This window comes from Pollicipes pollicipes, unplaced genomic scaffold, assembly GCF_011947565.3.
Source record: "Pollicipes pollicipes isolate AB1234 unplaced genomic scaffold, Ppol_2.1 Scaffold_7262;HRSCAF=8765_pilon_pilon_pilon, whole genome shotgun sequence".
In the NCBI taxonomy this organism is placed as follows: domain Eukaryota; kingdom Metazoa; phylum Arthropoda; class Thecostraca; order Pollicipedomorpha; family Pollicipedidae; genus Pollicipes; species Pollicipes pollicipes.
Window position 1 is genome coordinate 18,596,433 of NW_023597055.1, and position 19,309 is coordinate 18,615,741.

Below are 19,309 nucleotides of genomic sequence, written 5' to 3' on the forward strand. Positions count from 1 at the left end.
GATGTGGAATTATCCATACCATCTGGCAAGCAGACTACACTGCTTCATAAGCTCACATAGGCTCTTACGTGCATGTGAGGAACATTATTCACATCTCCATTCATTACATCATCATTCTGGTCTGTCACTGAGGAATATGGCTATTACTTCTGTCTTATGTACATTTCATAAGCTTGTGTAATCATCCCAGCATCACATCCACTGGGTGGCCATGTTCTGTGGCTAGACAATATGTCCTGCATGCCCCTCAGTGTTATTGAAGATATACAGTCTGGTTGTGACATGTATGACTTATGCATTTTTCTGCTCTTTTCTTACAGAAGTTGACTTCTGAAGAAGCCTTTACCCATGCCAGTGTGAAGATGGCAAGCCAGTCAATGAAAAGTTCACTGTTCACACAGAGTCATCTTAGTCAGCAACAATTGCACATGGTTTTTACATCAAGCTTGGATGAAAATGGTGGACAGAGACATTCTTCTCTAAGTGATAGCCAGGATTTTGAAAATGAAAAAGCAGCTGAAAAGAAGATCAAGCTTGATCCTGGAAAATTAGGTATCTTAATTCGCTTAGATGGGTCTGCATTTTAGAAGCTTATATTTGGTTTATGATTCATTAACCACATTACAGCCCACATGAATTGGGCTGACGCCTTTTAAACTTGGACATTTTTTTAAAGAAAAGTCACTTGCTGATAGGTATAGTCCTGGGCTGGAGCCATCCTTTCATATATCAAAGTTAAAGGACATATGTTAGGTCCATGCTGAAAATGTGCCTTTTAATGAATGTTTAGTTACCTATGTGACATGTTTGATTGCATAAGGTACATATTTAAGCTATCCCTGTGAATGTGCACTATGTGTAAGGGATTTCCTGGGAGGGTGCTAACACTGGCTTGCCATAACATTTCTGTGACATTGCTTTTCTGTTACATAGCTGATGACATGACAGCATGAGTTGTGCAGCAGTAATTTCCATCATTTTCATCACTAGTTCATCTGTTTGTTTGTCAAGTGTGTTCAGTTCATCTATTGTATGATGTATGACTGGATCAGATGTGGTTTATGGTGACACCCTCTTTTATGTTGTGCTACTAATGTATGCCAGGGCTTTGCCTGGTTACAAAAGACAGATGTGTGAAAAGTTGGAGCACAAGAATGTGAACCAATACCACAAATGCAGATCTGTTTAATCTACCCTGCCACATCCTGTGCATCATAGTGGGTAGGTTTGTACAAATGTCACTTATGATGTGGTGAGAAGATACACCCAAGATGCTGGTAGGTGGGTTTGGGAATATGTGCTAATGGAAATCTCCCCTCCCCATCTTTCACCACATCTTTGCACCTGTCAACAATGCCTGTGGCATCCTTTGCAACCCACCTCCAATCATCCTCCTGGTCCAAGATTGCTCGGCGCCTCTCATGGCGGCAGCCCGTCACTAGCTGCCTCTTGGGCGCCGCAGCGGCTGGGCCAGTGCCGGCCGAGCTCTGTCGTTCGTGGCCGCCGCAGACTACAGTCCGCCTCTCAGGCCGGCTGGGGCTGTCTGGTGGACAGCCGCTGTCTGTGGCCGCCGCAGACCACAGTCCGTCCCTGGGGCCGGCCGGGGCCCTCTGGTGGACAGGCGCTGTCTGTGGCCGCCGCAGACCACAGTCCGTCCCTGGGGCCGGCCGGGGCCCTCTGGTGGACAGCCGCTGTCTGTGGCCGCCGCAGACCACAGTCCGTCCCTGGGGCCGGCCGGGGCCCTCTGGTGGACAGCCGCTGTCTGTGGCCGCCGCAGACCACAGTCGGCCTCTCGGGCCGGCCGGAGCCCGCGGCGGACCGTCCTCTGTGAGGCACGCTCAGGTGGCGGCCCGTGTCGCGGACGGAGCGCCGGTGCTTGCGGGCGTGCGGGCGTGCGTGCGTGCCGCGACGCCGGGGCGGGCCGGTTAGTGACGAGTCGACCTCAGTTTGAGTCGATTTGAGTCGACTCGACATGTTTCTGCCCTGTGCCCACAGCCAGCGAGAGGCGCGCGAGGCACCAGGCGGCCGCCCTGCTCGACTCGCAGAACCTTGTGGCCCGGCTGCAGGCCAAACTGCAGGTGGGACGCCCCGTCGGACTGGTAGTGAGGACAGCAGTATTTGTGATATGGTTAGATGGACACAGTAATTGTGGTATACATCTGGTGGCAATGGGGATATACGGATGTAATGCGGATGGGATAACGGTAGCATCACTTGCAATTGGTATAATGTAGCTATGGATATTGCTCGATGCTTACCATGCCAATGCTAATTGCATTGACTTTGGTAGCCATGACAATGAATATGTAGAACTGTAGAAGCAATTTGGATAGGCACATACAGTTCCTTGTCATGTAATGATGTGACTGGGGTAGTGTGTAAATGCTTCCGTCACACCCTGCACTGTGGTTGTGATAGATGAGAATTGCCTACCCATCTGCCCTGCTGTTCAACTGCTCAAACTGCCCATCTGCTCAGTTGCTCAAGGGGCGTCCTCGTCCTCAGCTCCTCTCCGACTCCGAGGCTTGGGCGTGCGCCGATCCGTGCCTCGCCGGCTGGCTGTCTCAGTCCCCCCTCCCCCCTCCTCTCAGTCCGTCCCCCCCCCCCCCCCTCTCCTTCCGCAACGGTAGCGTGCGAGTGGGGCCTGGTCTTGCGTCTAACTGGTCGTCCGTGCTGTGCCGTCTCATGCCGTGCCGTACCGCGCCATGCCGTGCGCCGACCGTGCCGTGTGCTGACCATGCCGCGCGCCGGCCGTGCCGTGCCTTGCCACCTTATGCCGCGCTGTGCGCTGACCGCGGCGTGCCGTGCCGTGCCGTGTGCTGACCGTGTCGTGCGCCGACCGTGCCGTGCCGTGCCGCCTTATGCCTTGCCGTTCGTTGACCGCGCCCCGCCCCGGCGCCGGCAGTCCGCCGAGGCGCGCGACCGCGAGGCTCGCTTGCTGATGGAGACGGAGCGGGGCGAGCTGCGACGCCGGACGGAGCGCGCCGAGGAGCAGGTGAGGGCCCGCCGCCGCGCTCGCTACCGCCCGGGGACGCTCCGCCCGCCGCCCGAGGATCGGCCGGCCGGTGACGGAGGGCGGGGCCAGAGGAGCGTACGGACGCGTGCAGTGAGCGTGTCCGAGCGTGAGTCGTGACAGCGTCTGGATGGGTAACATGGAAGCGTCCCGACAAGTGTCAAGCGGTCGTCTGGACAGGTGTCATGTGGGGTTTTGGGCAGATCATGGGATGTGTGAGATCAATATTCGGCGTGACTGCACAAGTGTCAGGGAATAGTTCGGATTGTGATGGTGCAGCACAGGCGGGCAGGATGAGAGGATGCACATGGTGTGATGGTAGAGTACAGGGCGGTGTAATGGGAGGGCTCAGACGGCTATTGTAGGGGAGCACTTGCGTGGCCGTTGGCAGCTTCGCGGCAGCTTTGACCGCGTGCTGCCATGTGCTGTCATATGCCGCACGCCATGTGAAAGGGGGGGGGGGGGAAGAAGGGCGTCATGTGTCCGCGCGTGGAATCAACTGACGTGCGCGCGCCGCTGGTCAGAGCGCCGAGCTGAGGGCCGAGGTGGAGCGGCAGCGGGCTGATCGCGACCGGCTGGAGTCAGAGCTGGCCGAGCTGCGCTCGCGGTTGCGCTCGTGCCAGGTCAGCTGTGACCAGGAAAAGTTGGCCGCCCAGCAGCGCGCCGACCGCGCCGCGCACCGGCTCTCAGAGGTCAGTGGTCACAGGAGCGTGGCTCTCAGAGGTCAGTGGTCACAGGTGTGGGGCTCTCAGAGGTCAGTGGTCACAGGAGCGTGGCTCTCAGAGGTCAGTAGTCACAGATGTGGGGCTTTCAGAGGTTGGTGGTCACATCTCCGGGCTCTCAGAAGCCATTGGTCCCTGGTACGGTACTCTCAGAGGTCAGTGATCCTTGGTGCGGGGCTCTCAGGGGTCGGTGGTCTGTGGAGTGGTCACAGGAGCGTGGCTCTCAGAGGTCAGTAGTCACAGATGTGGGGCTTTCAGAGGTTGCTGGTCACATCTCCGGGCTCTCAGAAGTCATTGGTCCCTGGTGCGGTACTCTCAGAGGTCAGTGATCCTTGGTGCGGGGCTCTCAGGGGTCGGTGGTCACTGGTGCGGGGCTCTTGGAGGTCAGTGGTCACAGTTATGGGGCTCTCAGAGGCCGGTGGTCATAGGCGCGTGGCTCTCAGAGGTCAGTGGTCACAGGTGCGGGTCTCTCAGAGATCGCTGGTCTCTGGTGAGGGTCTCAGAGGTCAGTGATCACAGGTGCGGGGCTCTCAGAGGTCACTGGTCACAGTTGTGGGGCTCTCAGAGGTCGATAGTCCCCGGTACGGTACTCTCAGAGGTTGCTGGGCGGCCGCCGTGCGGGCCGATGAGGCGGGCGGCGGCTGCTGACGCCCGGCTGGCGTCCGGGTCGGTCCCCCGCCGTCCCTCCGTCTGACGGAGTCACCCGTGGTCGGATGGCGGCGGAGACGCGGTGCCTCGCGTCGCCCGCCAGCAGGGACAGCGGACGCCCGGCTCGCCGTCCGGCAGCGGTCCCTGGCTCCCGCCGGGGTCAGCACTGGACGCCGCGAGCCCCGGTGTGCGGCGCTGCCGGGCTGAGAGCCGGTGCGTGGTCAGGACAGGAGCCGTGCGGCTGGCGCAGGCGCTCGTCAGGGAGCAGTCCCGACCCCAAACCGGCGCTGTGAGGGTGTCCCCTGGCGCGTGCGACCCGCTCCGCTGTCCCGCTACCCCGCGGGCGGCCCTCCGCTGTCGTGACGCGCGCCGCCCTCAGCCGTGCTCTGGCCGGACAGGAGCTGGCGGAGTCGCGCCGGGAGCTGGCGGCGGCGGCCGGCCGGCTGCTGGAGGCGGAGACGGCCCGCCAGGCGGCGCTGGACAGCCTGCAGGAGGAGCGCGACCGACGCGAGGCCCGGCCGGCCTCCGACGGCGGCCTGGAGGAGGACCGGCTGCGACTGCAGCTGCACACCGCCCAGCTGCGGGTCAAGGTCAGTCACCGGCCGACTGCGGGTCAAGGTCAGTCACTGCCCGGCTGAAGGCCAAGGTTAGTCACTTTCCAGTTGCGGGCCAAAGTCAGTCACTGTCCAGTTGCGGGCCAAAGTCAGTTGCCGTCCAGCTGCGGCTCAAGGTCACTCACTATCCAGCTTCGAGTCAGGGTCAGTCACTGGCTGCCGTGGGGTCAAGGTCAGTTAGTGAGCCGTTGTGGCTCGGGGTCAGTCATTGACCGGCTGCGGATCAAGGTCGGTCACCCCGAACTTAGTAGGAAAGGTCAGTGCTATTCGCAGATTGTTGTCAAGCCATAATGAGCGTCTGATCCCGCTGATAACCCTCGACCTGTCGCGTAACGGTCACCATTAGCCCATTACGAGGAGGTAGACTCGCGTGGATCCCGTGGTCTGCTCGGTTTGTGCTCTGTACCCGCAGCCATTCACATCCCTAAATTCACTCATCTGTCGAGTGAGCGGCCACTCCCCGGGCTCAGACGCGCTCCGCGTGCAGCCCTGAGGCTCTCACTTCACCTTAGAGATGCTCCGCGTGCCACGCTGAGGCTCTCACTACACCTCAGACGGGCTCCGCGTGCAGCGCTGAGGCTCTCACTACACCTTAGACGGGCTCCACGTGCAGCGCTGAGGCTCTCACTACACCTCAGACGGGCTCCACGTGCAGCGCTGAGGCTCTCACTACACCTTAGACGGGCTCCACGTGCAGCGCTGAGGCTCTCACTACACCTCAGACGGGCTCCACGTGCCGCTCTGAGGCTCTCGCTACACCTCAGACGTGCTCCGCGGGCAGCGCTGAGGCTCTCACTACACCTCAGAGGGGCTCCTCGTGCCACTCTGAGGCTCTCACTACACCTCAGAGGGGCTCCGCGTGCAGCGCTGAGGCTCTCACTACACCTCAGACGGGCTCCGCGCGTCGCGCTGAGCTTCTCACTACACCTCAGACGGGCTCCTCGTGCCGCGCTGAGGGTCTCGCTACACCTTCAGAGATGCTCCGCGTGCCGCGCTGAGGCCCTCACTACACCTCAGACGGGCTCCACTTGCAGCGCTGAGGCCCTCACTGCATCACAGACGCTCGGCCCCGTGTTAGATATGGAGCCGATCGAGGCGACAGGCTGGGGAGGCGCGTCTGAGAGCCGAGAGGCATCACGCCCGTCGATGACGCCGACGCCGCTGTCCCTGCTCCCAGGAGCTGGAGAACACCATCGCCTCCAACGAGGAGAACGCCAAGCTGGGCACGCTGATGAGGGAGCGGCTGGCGCAGTTCCCGCAGCTGGAGGCGCAGAACCGAGCCATGAGCGCCGAACTCAAGTCGTTGAGGTCAGCTGGGTGCCGCTTGGGGATCGGGTCAAACCTGGCCGTCTCCCGTCTCCCCGCTCTCTTGTATCGTCTGCCCCTCCGTCTGTCCTTCCTCTCTCGCTTCGCCCGTGCCTTCCCCAGTCCGTCCCTCTGTCGTACCCCATTCATCCCTCTGGTTCAGTCCGTACCTCCCCTGCTCCTCCCCCTGTCTCTCATCCTGTCTCTCATCATCACCCCATCCTCTCCCTGTTTCCGCCTGTCCCTCCCCTGTCCCACCTCATTCTTCCCCATTTTTTCGTCTGTCCATTCCCCTGTCCCTCCCACAGTCCCTCCCCGTGTCTCATTCTGTCCCTTGCTCCATCCATCCCCCTCTTTTCGTCTGTCCTCCCCTGTCCCTCACTCTGCCTCTCGCCCTGGCCCTCCCGTCGTCCCTGCCCCTGTGTCCCTCACCCCTGTCCCTCACCTCCTTGGTCAGAGCTGCGGCGTCGCCGTGGTTGTCTTTCACCCCCGTGGACCGAACCGGGCCAGGCCGGGACAGGAACAATGTATCGCGCTGTTCTATGGATCGACCCTTTTGATACATAAGTGCGCTGTGGTCAGTCAGAGCCGGGTGCAAATAAGCAGGGTAGTTGACGTACCCTAAAACGACGAATATATACATGTAGAAGTATGCCAGGTGCGACAGAGGAGTGGCGCTCAATAGATAGCGCTCCCCGCCGCCGGCGTAGGGTGTGGACTATATGGACCATGGACAGACTATATCCGACGCCACCGGCGTGGGGTATGAACTACATGGACCATGGGCCGACTATACCCCACGCCGGTGGCGTGGGGTATGAACTGGCTGTATGAACCCTCACCGCCGGCGTGGGGTATGGACTATATGGACCGTGGACCGACTATACCTCACGCCGTCGGCGGGGTATGCGTGGTCTACGCCCGGAGCCGCGGAAGCCACGACTCATGTGCCGCTGGCGACCAGCCGTCGGCGCCGTCAGCCCACTTACGGCGCGCTGTTGTCTCGCACGCGCTCCGACTCGGCGGCCAGTGCGCCGAGGGCGCGCCCGAGCTCTCGGTGAGCCGCGTGCTGGCCGGGGGAGCTGACGGGGCGGGTCGCGCGCGGCAGGCACATGGTCGACCGGACGTTGGTGCTGGAGGAGCAGCTGGCGGTGCTGCAGCCCAAGGTGGAGAGGTTCGATCAGCTGCAGGCTGAGCTGGCCACCGCCCAGGCAGAGGTGAGGCGAGCAGCTGGTGAGCCGGTCCCCAGGCGTCAGTACTTGTGGCCGCGACGGTGGTCGTCTGTGGCTAAGTCTGAAGTGACCCGCGCCCATATCAGGTCACTCCTGTCCGTGTGTGAAGTACCCTACGTCCATGTCGAGCTATGCGTGCCCTTGAAGCCACATGTGCCCGAGGCATGTCTGCAGTCTCTTGAACGTTGGCGTGTGCTGGTGTCTACAGTCCCCGTTCGTCTGTGTGTGTGCTGGTGTCTACAGTCCCCGTTTGTCTGTGTGTGTACCGGTGTTTACATCTCCCCCCCCCCCCCCCGTACGTCTGTGTGTGCCGGTGTCCACATTCCCCCCGTGCGTCTGCGTGTGCCGGCATCTATACTCCCCCCTTGCGTCTGTGTGTGCGTGCCGGCGTCTAGTCCCCGTACGTCTGCGTGTGCCTGTGTCTACAGTCCGTCTAGTCCCCATACGTCTGTTTGCCAGCGTCGACAGTCCCCGTACGTCTGTGTGTGCCGGCGTCTAGTCTCCGTACGTCTGTGTGTGCCGGCGTCTATAGTCTCCGTGCATATGTGTGCGCCGGTGTCCACAGTCCCCGTGTGTCTGTGTGTGCCGGCGTCTAGTCTCCGTACGTCCGTGTGCGCCGGTGTCCACAGTCCCCGTGCGTCTGTGTGTGCCGGCGTCTACAGTCTCCGTACGTCTGTGTGTGCCGGTGGCTACAGTTCTCGTACATCTATGTGCGCCGGTGTCCACAGTCCCTGTGCGTCTGTGTGCCGGTGTGTACAGTCCCCGTACGCCTCTCCGCAGAGCACCGAGGCGCGGCAGCAGGTGGCAGACTGGCAGCGGGCGGCCGGCTCTGACGTCACCTCGGCGGACCAGCTGGGCCGCGTGATGGCCGAGCTGCGCCAGAGCCAGCTGCTGCTGGAGGAGAGCCGCGGCGCCGCGCGTGCCGAGTGAGTCTCACCAGCCGCCGCGGACGGAGCGGCGCCCCCCCCCCCCCTTGTCGCCGATTTTCGGCGGTGCTTCCCCGTGCCTGATGCACGGTCGCCCTTGCTGTGGCGTGGCTTGCTCGTAGTCGTTACCGCGTAGTCTCAGGGGCCAGTTTTTACTATCTGCAATTGCCAAGCCAGCGTAGCTCGGCTGGTGCCTCGGCTCAGCATCATGAATGGTCTCATTGTCTTGTAGGACTGAGCGTTGTTTGTTAAAGATTACTTTTCTCTTGCGAGTACGCGGAGTGATAAGATAACCAACTGATAATAGACGTGCTTAATGTTTGGGGGCCATTCAAAGCGTTATGTCTCATCTCTCCCAGCAAAATAAGTGCAAGGCTGGACCGTTCCGTGGGCTATAAAGCGTCCATTCAGTGTGCATTCCTGGCGTCACTGCCGACGCCGATGGTGTCGGCCTTGGCCAGCGCCGGGTGATCTTGCTGGTGACGTGTGTCCGGCCGTGGCCAGGCTGTCGGCGGCCGAGGCGCGCAGCAGCAACCTGCAATCGCAGCTGGAGAGGCTCAAGGCCGAGCAGGCCGAGCACAACCGCTCGGCGCTGGAGGGCCAGGTGCAGCTGCGCAAGCTGCAGCGCAAGCTCACGCTCGTCACCATGGTAACCGCCGCCGCTGTCGCTGTGCGCGGCGGTTGACACGTCACGTTCGTCGCCACCGTTCCGTCTCGCGCGGCGCTGCATGTACCACCTCATTGGCGCACGACTTCCATTTCACCTCTGACGCCGTCCAGCCACCGACACAGGAATATGCAAGCTTATCCCGTACAATGATTGCATGGTGCTTCTCGTTTCGGGTTGAAGTTGACACAATTGCAGTGACATTTTATAACGTATTATGATTGCATTGCGTTTTTATCTCGAACCGGGCATGGCGCCCGGGTGTCGTTTCATCACGCACTGAACAACTTGAGCGCGAGACCGCGCGCATAGAGCTAGGCACCTCCACGCACCAGCAGCCAGCCCACCCGGGCGCCGTCAGCCAGCCGCCGACCGTGCGCGCGCGCCGTCCGCCAGGAGCGCGACAGCTGCAAGCGCGTGCTGGACGCGTACGAGTCGGAGACGACCGAGTCGCTGACGGCCATCGAGCGGCAGCGCGGCGGCGACCTGGAGCGCCAGCTGGACACGTACCGGCAGCAGGTGGACGCCCTGGAGCGGCAGCTGCAGGAGGCCGCCAGTAGCGGCCGGGTGAGTGCCGATCCCGGCCGGGCGCCGAGCCGCGCTCGGGGCGCCGAGCCGCGCTCAGGGCGCCGAGCCGCGCTCGGGGCGCCGAGCCGCGCTCGGGGCGGCCTGCCAGTGGTGACTGCCAGCTGTCAGATCCGCCGCAGTTTTATGTGCGAGACATTCGTAGTTTTGGGTCAGATTTTCGCGCAAGATCGGGGAGGTGTGGCTGGCTTGGTGCGTGAAAGGCCAGTAGAAGTAGGTAATGCAAAAGGCGATTTGTATTTTTTAGGAATGTAATGGCAAGGTGTGTTGTTACTTCTGTATCCCATGAGCGGTTTCACGGTCTAAAATGTGCTAACCTGACCCGCCGCAAACATGTTTGGCCTGGCTTTCCACCTCGGACCTGCATCTGGCTTCCATGAGACCTGCAACCCGTATCTGCCCTCTCATATGACCCCTGACCTGCCCTCTGGCCTCACGCGACCTCTTCCTCTTCTCCGGCTGGTGTGTGGCTTCTGACTTGCTCTTGGGACAGACCTGACCCCTGGCCCTTTTCGGCCCGCCGCTTGACCTCTGACCCGCCCTCCGCCCGCGCCGTCAGCTGGTGTTCGGCTCGGCCGACTCGGAGGCGCTGGCGCAGCTCTCGGCGGCGCGGGCCGAGCTGGAGCGGCTGCAGGAGCGCCTGGCTGCGCTGCAGCAGGAGAAGGAGGGCCTCGAGGCGCAGCTGGAGGAGCGCGCGCTGCGCGGCGACTACAACCCGGCCACGACGCGCGTGCTGGCGCTGAGGTGGGGTGGCGCTGGTCGGCGGCGGCGCTGGGCGGCGGCGGCGCCAGCCGGGGGACTGGCCGGGACGAAGAGACAGCATGGCCGGGTGGGGTCGGGAGCGGCGCGAGCCGGTGCCGCTTGTCCAGGACGAGTCGTGGTCGCTGTACGTTTGTGTTCAGGGCGGCTGGGAATGTTGCGACGCGAGCTGTTGTGAGGTGTCCCTTGTTTCGGGGCGTGGTTTGTATGACACCCAGTCACCCAGGCGGCAATGCCATGTGGGACTCACCCTCGACCGGCCAAGTTCCGAGTCGAACGGAGGGTGTGGTGACCCGGTCTTGACTGGAAAGGGGAGGGTCTCGCCTTGTTATCGTTAGACGGCCCCAGGTAGAACCGTGCACCTGTAGCGGCCATGCCGTGACCGCAGAGCGAGCCCTGGCCCCACGGTGACCCGCCTGACCTGGCGGCAGGGACAACCCGGCGGCGGCAGCGGGCTCGCAGCGCTCCGGCCAGTTGGAGCGGCTGCAGCGCGAGAATGCCGAGCTTCGCGGCCGGCTGGCCGACGGTGGCGCCGCCGCCGGCCAGCTCGCCAACCAGGAGGCGACCACTCAGATCAGGGGTGAGCGGGTCGCCTCCAGCCGAGGCCGGCGCTGGCGCGTCGCTCGGCCAGGCGCGGCTTCGGAGGAAGCGCACGGGCGGTGGCGGTCCATCCCGCAGCGGGGTGCGGACGGCGCGCGCGGCGGGGTGATCGTGGGGTCTGTCAGTAGTCCGACTGTCAGGAAATAGCCGTGAAGTGTGGACACCGATTGCCCTGAGTGTTGGAAGATGTTGCGATGTGTTGGAACCGATTCTCAGGCTCATGTTCCGCAACGAAACTAGATGCGACAAAACTGACGCAAAGGTGGTGGAAGTAGTCATTGTGAAATCAGCACTGCCTCAGTTGCTTTACGCTCATGCCGGGCTATCCGCCTTGTTCGGGGCGGCATCGATATCAAAACACCAAATGTGGATAACTTTTAAGGATCTTCATTTTCCACGGTCGCTTGACATAACATCGTCCTGGCTTCGGAATGTTTAAGCCAGATTGGGATCGCGCTAAACTGACCCTGGGCTGACTGCTGACCATCTCTGCCTCCCACTGAGTTCCATTTGAGACTGCCGACACGCGAACCCCGCCCTAGGCTGACCCCTGCCCGGCCGTCCGCAGCGCTGCGCAGTCAGCTCCGCGCCTCTGAGCTGCGCATGCGCCGCCTGAAGGACGTGTTCGGCCGCAGCACGCAGGAGTACCGCCAGGCTGTGTGCCAGCTGACCGGCTACAAGATCAACGCCGACGGGCAGCAGCTGAAGCTGCGCAGCGTGTACGCGCCCAACCACGACCAGACCCTGCTCTTCAACGTGAGCGCGCGCCGCAACCGCTGCCGGCGGGCCCGCGGAGAGCGGCCGCCACGGGCTGCCGGTCGGCCTCGGTTGGCTCCGGCGGGCGGCAGGCGTTGGGGAGATGGCGCCACCGTAGCCTTAAAGCAGAGGATGTGAAAGCTGCTGTGCTTGCCTCCGTTGTCTGCGGCTGCGAGGTATGAGCAACAAGGGCGTTCACGTTACACTCAGCTTTGGGCGTGCTGCGTTCAGTGGTGTGTGTTTCGAACCCGCTGATCCAGACCACGCAGTCATGGCGAGGGGGATGTTCGGAGAATGTACGTCGTACTGCGTTATGATGCCTGCCACCGATCAAAGCCAGCCGGCTGTGTGGTCGTGCCCAGCTGACTGCCGTTGTCAGCTGTCCTGTGCCGGCGTGCTCAGCTGATTGCCGTCGTCAGCTGTCCTGTGCCGGCGTGCTCAGCTGATTGCCGTCGTCAGCTGTCCTGTGCCGGCGTGCTCAGCTGACTGCCGTTGTCAGCTGTCTGCCGTCAGTATGCTCACCTGGCGGTCGTTTTTCTTGCCCCGACAGCGAGACGCGGGAGACAGTCTGCAGCTGCTGGAGACGGACTTCTCGGCGGCGCTGTCCGACCTGGTGGAGGAGCACCTGTACCGGCAGGACTCGATGCCCGGCTTCCTGGCGGCGCTCACGCTGCGCCTGCTCCGGGAGGGTCCGCCCGCCCCCGCCCCCGCCCGCGCCGCCGCCCCCGCCTCCGCCGCCGCCGCAGACGACGACAGTGAGCCGGAGATAGTGGAGCTAGACTGAGGGGCGTGCTGCAGCTGCGGGGCTCACCAGGCGGCGTGCCGGGGCCTCTTCTCTCAACGGGCTGTGGTGGTGTGGCCGCGTTCAGCCCTGCATTGCGTCGCATGACAGCGGCGCGCCGGCCAGCCGATGGCAGAAGTCTGGATCGTGTTGTGTCCTGATCAACTCCATGCGTTTTTGATATTCAGCGGTGTTGTGCAGAAATAAAGGACGCAGTAAAGAAGAAGTTCGCTGCAGTTTGTTCTGTTGCACTGAAGTCATTACTGTAAAAGCAAGTGCCAGTAACTACGGACCTTGTTGGACGAGTTGACCTGAACCGCTATCGTGAAACATTAACACTGAAAACTTGATGTTTTAGGCACAGTGCGCTGCGCTGTTTTCGCTCGGAAAAGGCTTGGGCAGGCAAATGCGACGCCTTACGCGAAAGCATGCTCATAATTTTGTGGAGGTTCTCTGGTTGTTTTATCTAAACAGAGCGTTGCGCATACACGTGCGCTGCCCAAATGACCGTACCTGATGCAGGCGTCAAACCATTGGTCATCATTTTGAGGGAAGAGCCCTGAAGATCAGATCGATAACTTTTTCGAGAACGAGAAATTTGATACGCTGTGCCAAGGCCTGCCAGAGAAATATGTCGAGATCGGGTGGTAACCGACGGCTTTCTCCGCCGACTGCGGCATTGAGCCAAATCTGAATGCGGGCAATCAACTAACACAAGGTTTGGCGGCACAGCGCTACTGCCATCGTATTTTAAGCAGGTGAAGCATCGCTCCAGCCGGCCTATGGTGAAAGCTACGCGCCGTACATTTTGGACAGAATTTTGTCCGCCCTCATTGTACGCCAAGCTTCGACATGGCTGGTTTTCTCATGCAATGCATCGCCGGCGAATTCTGTCTGACTCTCGCCGACCGCGTTATATTTGGTCTTTAAGACCCTCTCGAAATCGTAGCACCTCGATTACCTCGCGACCGTTGAATATTATTTATGAAGAGCGCGGAGCTGTCGGGATCCGACTTGGACATGCACAACTACGACGCAGCTGGCCACCTACCACCGCCAAAATTAGCCCGCAGCAACAGGCTGGCAAAACTACAGGACGCGCGCGGGCTTCATACTTAGACTAGGCTTAAAGACTAGGCTCGCGGTACTTTCCGAGGTCGTGATTCCGAAATGACGTGAAATGACGTTGTGCGCAGGTGCAATCAATCTCTTCCCCAAGGAACCTGGCCTTCAGACGAATGATTAGTGCAGATGGTATATTACAGACGGAGCACGGGTGCCGCTGGCTCGCAGCCGGCGCCGCGCGGCGACTCGGCCCGCCGCCCGCTCCGGCCGGCCCCACAACACACGGTCAGCGGGTAAAACTACGCGGAGACGTCGCGCCGTCCACAGGCGCTTCATCTCCCAGCACGCCAACAGCCCGGTGCGCGCACGGTGCCGCCTCGGTTCAAAGCACGCAAACGTCGTCCTGTTGAAAGTGCTCTCGCCACCGTGCCGATACGACGTAGTCAGCGCCGCGCCCTCACGTTAGGGCGGCGCCTCCCGCGGCGTGGCGCCGCTCGACGCCGCGCCTCATCTCTCGAGCGGCGGTGCTGCCCGCCGCTCGCCGAGCGCGAGCTGCCGTCGAGGGTGTCCGACTGTCGTCAGTGGGACCGGCGATCCTCTCCCGCCACCCACCGTGACCCCGCTCGGCAGTCTGTCGGCTGCACCGTGACCTCCACACTCAAACACACCTGGCGGTGGGGGCAGACCGCCTGCCGGCCCGCCGGCCCGCCGGCCGGCCGGCCGGCCGGCCGACCCCGGCGCGGGCTCACCACAATACCGCACTCGGCAACAAAACCAGAGCCCGCTCGCCCCCGCCCCTGTACAGTGCACACGGCGGCGTCAGAACATTACAAACGTACAAAAATACACTTCAGAGGCTGCGGGGCACCGCACCGCCGGCGCCATCTCTTGCCAGACGGACGAACGACAGCCTGCAGGCGGGCCGCCGCGCGGTCAGAAGTACTGCCACTTGCCCAGCACTATGTCCTTGATGGCGCTGACGTACTGGGCGGGCACCCAGTACACCCAGTACCGCGACGCCTCGGTCGGACCCAGCTGCACACCCTGTGGGATGGCGCAGCGTCAGCACATGACGAACCCCGACCTGACCTGACCTGACCTGACCCAAGGCCGCCACGGGGTCCCGCAGTCACACCCGTCGCACAGAGCGGACGCGCAGCGTGATCCCACGGCCGAGGCCGGCTCACAGACGCATGAAACGTGAAAAAACCGTTCGGCCACAGTCGTCCGCCGCAATGGACCGGCTCCGTATGGCGACCGTATCGCCGGTGAGGCCGTAAGACACGGCCTTCGAGGTACACCACGCTCAGCACCGACACAGAAGCCCAAATCCAATACCGACGTAAAGCCGTGCAATAAAAAAAGTCACAGCAGCACACCGCAAACGGTCTTAGAACGGCACACACAGCTCACAAGCGGTCAATGTCCCCGGCAAGAGCCGACGCCGTTACCGCTACGCCGGCACGAGCGGTATACTGGAGCGAAGGCCCGGGGGGCACCGGGCCCTCCCTCCTCCCTTTGGCTATTGCGCGTGCTCATCGTCAGCGTCCGGGCCGGACAGTCCCCGTTTTGCCGTCAATGGCACGCAGCAGCACGGCAGCAGGCCTCTCTACTGTACGCAGTCTCACCACCGCGACCAAAACAACGCGACGCTTTCGCCGCGGTCATCTTCGGCGGTATGTGCCCCGGGCTACCTTTGTACTTCCCATGCCTCAGCGGCCGTGACCCTAGTCTTACCGTGCTCACCATGTGTGTACCCATGCATCACTCACCACAGCATGACGATCCCACCACCATGCTCACCATAGCTCATCACACCATGTCAGTGCACCTGCTCTGCTCAGACACAGCGCTCCAGCCGCGCTCACAATTACGTGACAGCACCCCCGTCACGCTCATCGTATATGATAGTGCTTCTCTCGTGCTCACCACGCTACATCAGTGCTGCCACCGAGCTCCTTATGACACGGCAGTGCGCTGACACCACTTACCATGGCACGGCACTGGGTGACACCGCATGACACCGATAGTGCAGTGGTTGAGCCGCGTGTCTGGAAACCCAGCGACACGAAGGTCGAATCCCGACGTAGTCCCTTCCCCTTCCCCCCCCCCCCCCCTCGCTTTCTCAGGGTGAGAGGCAGGTGACACCACAAACTGGCCTCACCGGCATCGTGCATCGTAAATCCCCACTGACGCAGCAGCGCCCCTGCCCTGCTCACTACGACGGGCGGAGCTGCTGCCCCGCTCACCACGCCGCAGCAGAGCGCGCAGCCTGCTCACCACCGCGCTGCGATGCCACCGCCGCGCTCACCATGATGTGGTAGTCCTCGTGGTCGACGATGGGTTCCGACACGATGGCCTTGACGCTGGACATGGAGACCTTCTCGGTGCGCTCCTTGGTGCCGATCCACAGCTGGTCCGACTCCAGCTTGAAGGTCAGCCGCACCTTGCCGCCGGTGCGGTTCAGCATGCCGGACAGCGGCGTCGGCGGCAGCGGCTCCTGGGGACCACGTCGGTGATGATGATGACTGGCGTTTTAGAACGCGCCGACTACGAGGGTCATTTTGGGCCCCAGCGCGCGGCCGTCTGAAAGACAAACTCAATACGCCTCAGTTGTTTGTTATTTAGGATTCAGGGCGTGTTATTTGGGATTCAGGGAGCGTCGACAGCCGCGGTCATTTCGCACTCCACACCTCAGTTGGTGGACAGCCTCCTCCTCAGTATGCGGGGATCTTGAAGTTGAGTTGGGAGTGGCTGTCAAGCTCCGTGAAAAGGTGATCTGATCACGTCCACTGACCAGGACGTGGAGAAGATGAAACGACCATACCGGAAGCCGAGCAGAGAGAACAGGGCCCAGCATTCCGTCCAAATGCCGCCCTCAGGTGTAGCCTAGCTGGGTTTTTTTTTTGGGGGGGGGAGGCGAGCCACCACGCAAAGCGCCGAAACGCGAAAGAGACCGAAAAGTTTTATGACGGGTCGACACCAGGTGGCTCTCTGTCAGGCAGCTGGGAAAGGGGGAGGGTATGACGGCAAATGACATAGAAAATCTGCAGGTCTTTTCCCTTAGATCTGCTCGCCGTTCGTCATCATCGCTTCATCTTGCCTCCATCCACGCCACTCCGGCATGACCGCAACACAGATCTCCACGCATTCGAGAACATCAGGCCAGAACGCCAGGCTCTAACAGTTATCAGACTCGCCCCCCCCCCCCCCCCCCCCCCCCCCTCCTCCCGACTGCGGTCGACTGGGACCGACAGGCGGGCAAACTGGGGCCCCAGTACAGCCGACCACCTCCGCCCACTCACGTTGATGTTCCTGTTGCCGGGCATGACGTCGTCCGGCTTGCCCTTGTCCAGGATCTTCTTGTGCTGCTTCATTTCGCACAGCTTCTCTTTGTCCGGCTCCTCGGCCTTCGCTTCCTCTTTAGAACTCTGCAACACCAGCGCTGCTTCAACAACGGGACACTGAGAGGCGACAAAGCGTTGCCATAGTAACGACGACCATCTAGGCTGAGGCGCGACCCCGCCACAGCCCTGAAGAGGCGGTGGGTTTAGTTTAGAAGCTGGTTTAGAAGTAGGAAGCGGGCACGGGTCGTTTGGGACTCGTGATGCGCACGCACCAAGTGTACGCATGGTGTACGCTCAATGTACACGCATGCACGCTATGTATGGTGAGGACTCCAAACCCCGTCCGCCAAAACGGTGATTCTGGTCAACAGATAACTGTCTCCAATATTTTAGCCCCACTGGATTTTCGAAGATAATTTTCCGCACCACACGAATCTATCGGAAAGCTTAGTATATTATTTCCGGCGCCAGTCGTAAACGCTCCTTTTTTGGTCCCTCGTTCTGTCCCAACATCGCACATGCCCTGCACGCCGCTCGCCCTCCCCCCCCCCCCCCCACCCTCCTCCCCCGGGAAGCCTGGCCAACTTCAGCCCGTACGTAAACGGAACGCCCGCCGACAGCGACCCTAACGCAAGTGACCCCGCTGACCCCGGCTGAGGGACCGCCGACCATGTGACCCCGCTGATCCCAGCTGAGGAACCGCCGACCATGTGACCCCGCTGTGACCCCGGAAGACAGGTGGCTGAACTTGGGCGCAGCCGACACCTGTGCAAACAATGGACGCCGCGCCGAACGCCACAGCTTACAATGCTGGCGACAGTTCGAGCCGGGGAACGGCCCCACGACGACCCAAGAGGTGGAGTGGTTCGCGCGGGTTATCCGTGACTTGAGGTGTGTGCATGCTGGGTTAGTGCATAATGACGTATACTTCATTTCAATGTACGCACATCGCATGGGATGCCACTGTATATCCCATCACCCAAGATAGGAGGCTGCAAAAACAGGTGACTGTCTCCAACCCTTCCGCCAGGCTGAACTATGACACATGATTTCTCGCACCGCGCCTTGCTAGAGTACAGCCATCAGCCGACGAAGCTGAGTCACTCGAAATGGCTGCCTAGTCAGCTCCCTTCGCTCTCTCCCGACGCACGCACGCACGCACGCACGCACGCACGCACGCGCACACACACACACAGATAGGGAGGGCGCAGTCTCACCTTGGCCTCTGGCTTGGCCACTGAGAGCACGTCGTTGAGCGTGGAGCCGACCACCATGACCTTGGCACCGCTGGCCACGCCCAGCTCGCGCAGCGTCTTGTCGTCCCGGGCCAGGCCCTTGATCATCACCTTCTGCATGCTGGGTGGCACATCTGGTGGCAGGTCACGTGAGAGGTCAGCTACACAGGTCACATACAGGTCGGCTGCACAGGTCACATACAGATCACCTGCACAGGTCAAAGTGAGGTCAGTTGCACATGTCATGTACAGGTCAGCTGCATAGGTCACATAATAAGTCAGCTGCACAGGTCACATACAGATCAACTGCACAGGTCAAAGTGAGGTCACCTGCACATGTCATGTACAGGTCAGCTGCATAGGTCACATGCAGTTCAGCTGCACCAGGTCACAGACACATATCCTGCAAGAAACACAGGTCAGTTGACAGGTCATGACAGGTCAGCTGTACAGGTTACACATGGCATAGACAATTCAGCTGCACAGGTCACAGACACATATCCTGCACAGGTCACATACAGTTCAGCTGCACGCGTCACAGACACGTCTGCCGCACAGGAACACACCACTCAGTTGAACAGGTCACAAACAGGTCAGCTGTACAGGCCACACAGGTCACAGACAGGTCAGCTGGACAGGGCAAGCATAGGCTACAGACCAGTCAGCAGTACAGGTCCCCAAACAGGTTAACCAATGCCAGCTTCACGAACTCTTAAAACAGTCTACGGCCCACAGCCGCCCAACTGCAAGGTCGAGGGATCTCACGGTCACTTTCGCATTTAGTGGCATCGATATTCCGTGCTTGGGTTCATGCTCCCAGACTAGTTCTGATTTCAGCCATATTTGCCAGATGTCCCGGTTTTCCCCAATTACATGCACGTGACTTGGGGCGAAACACCTCGTTTACAGTTGGATTGAGCCGGCACCCCGAGCCAACACTTAGCGAGGGGCAGCAGCTGGCCGGCACCGCAGACCGAGGCACGGCGGCCAAACGGCGCCGGTCTACCTGAGCGCCCCCCCCCCCCCTCCTACATCTGAGCCAGCCCCCCCCCCC

The 19,309-nt window shown here is 61.2% G+C and overlaps 2 protein-coding genes and 1 long non-coding RNA gene across 3 annotated transcripts; 2 read left to right on the plus strand and 1 right to left on the minus strand.

Annotated features, from left to right (window-relative positions):
* The first annotated feature begins 4,853 nt into the window (after positions 1–4,853).
* Positions 4,854–7,513, plus strand: LOC119114300 (uncharacterized). Its single transcript, XR_005096012.1, has 3 exons — positions 4,854–4,973; positions 6,175–6,305; positions 7,411–7,513. It is a non-coding gene; the product is annotated as an uncharacterized LOC119114300 (long non-coding RNA).
* Positions 7,514–8,429: 916 nt separating this feature from the next.
* LOC119113518 (mitotic spindle assembly checkpoint protein MAD1) lies at positions 8,430–12,811 on the plus strand. The gene is made up of 7 exons (XM_037237821.1): positions 8,430–8,460; positions 8,965–9,109; positions 9,524–9,694; positions 10,272–10,442; positions 10,946–11,051; positions 11,640–11,827; positions 12,378–12,811. The coding sequence occupies exons 2-7, from the start codon at positions 9,107–9,109 to the stop codon at positions 12,609–12,611; spliced, it is 873 nt and encodes a 290-aa protein (XP_037093716.1). The 5' UTR covers positions 8,430–8,460; positions 8,965–9,106; the 3' UTR covers positions 12,612–12,811.
* A 1,053-nt stretch (positions 12,812–13,864) lies between these two features.
* Positions 13,865–18,384, minus strand: LOC119113920 (ubiquitin domain-containing protein UBFD1-like). Its single transcript, XM_037238145.1, has 4 exons — positions 18,238–18,384; positions 16,979–17,104; positions 15,985–16,173; positions 13,865–14,717 (listed from the first exon to the last, which is right to left on the minus strand). Exons 1-4 carry the CDS (start codon positions 18,373–18,375, stop codon positions 14,607–14,609), a joined length of 564 nt encoding a protein of 187 aa, XP_037094040.1. The 5' UTR covers positions 18,376–18,384; the 3' UTR covers positions 13,865–14,606.
* Between the last annotated feature and the right edge of the window lie 925 nt (positions 18,385–19,309).

Excerpts from the sequence above, each read along its gene's own strand:
- LOC119113518 (XM_037237821.1), top strand. Across the intron at positions 9,695-10,271 it reads AGGCCGCCAGTAGCGGCCGG|CTGGTGTTCGGCTCGGCCGA; the intron begins GTGAGTGCCGAT and ends CCGCGCCGTCAG. Across the intron at positions 11,828-12,377 it reads ACCAGACCCTGCTCTTCAAC|CGAGACGCGGGAGACAGTCT; the intron begins GTGAGCGCGCGC and ends TTGCCCCGACAG.
- LOC119113920 (XM_037238145.1), bottom strand. The coding sequence starts at position 18,375 with ATGCAGAAGGTGATGATCAAGGGCCTGGCCCGGGACGACAAGACGCTG. Across the intron at positions 17,105-18,237 it reads TGGCCAAGCCAGAGGCCAAG|AGTTCTAAAGAGGAAGCGAA; the intron begins GTGAGACTGCGC and ends CTGGTGTTGCAG. Across the intron at positions 16,174-16,978 it reads CCGGCAACAGGAACATCAAC|GAGCCGCTGCCGCCGACGCC; the intron begins GTGAGTGGGCGG and ends CGTGGTCCCCAG.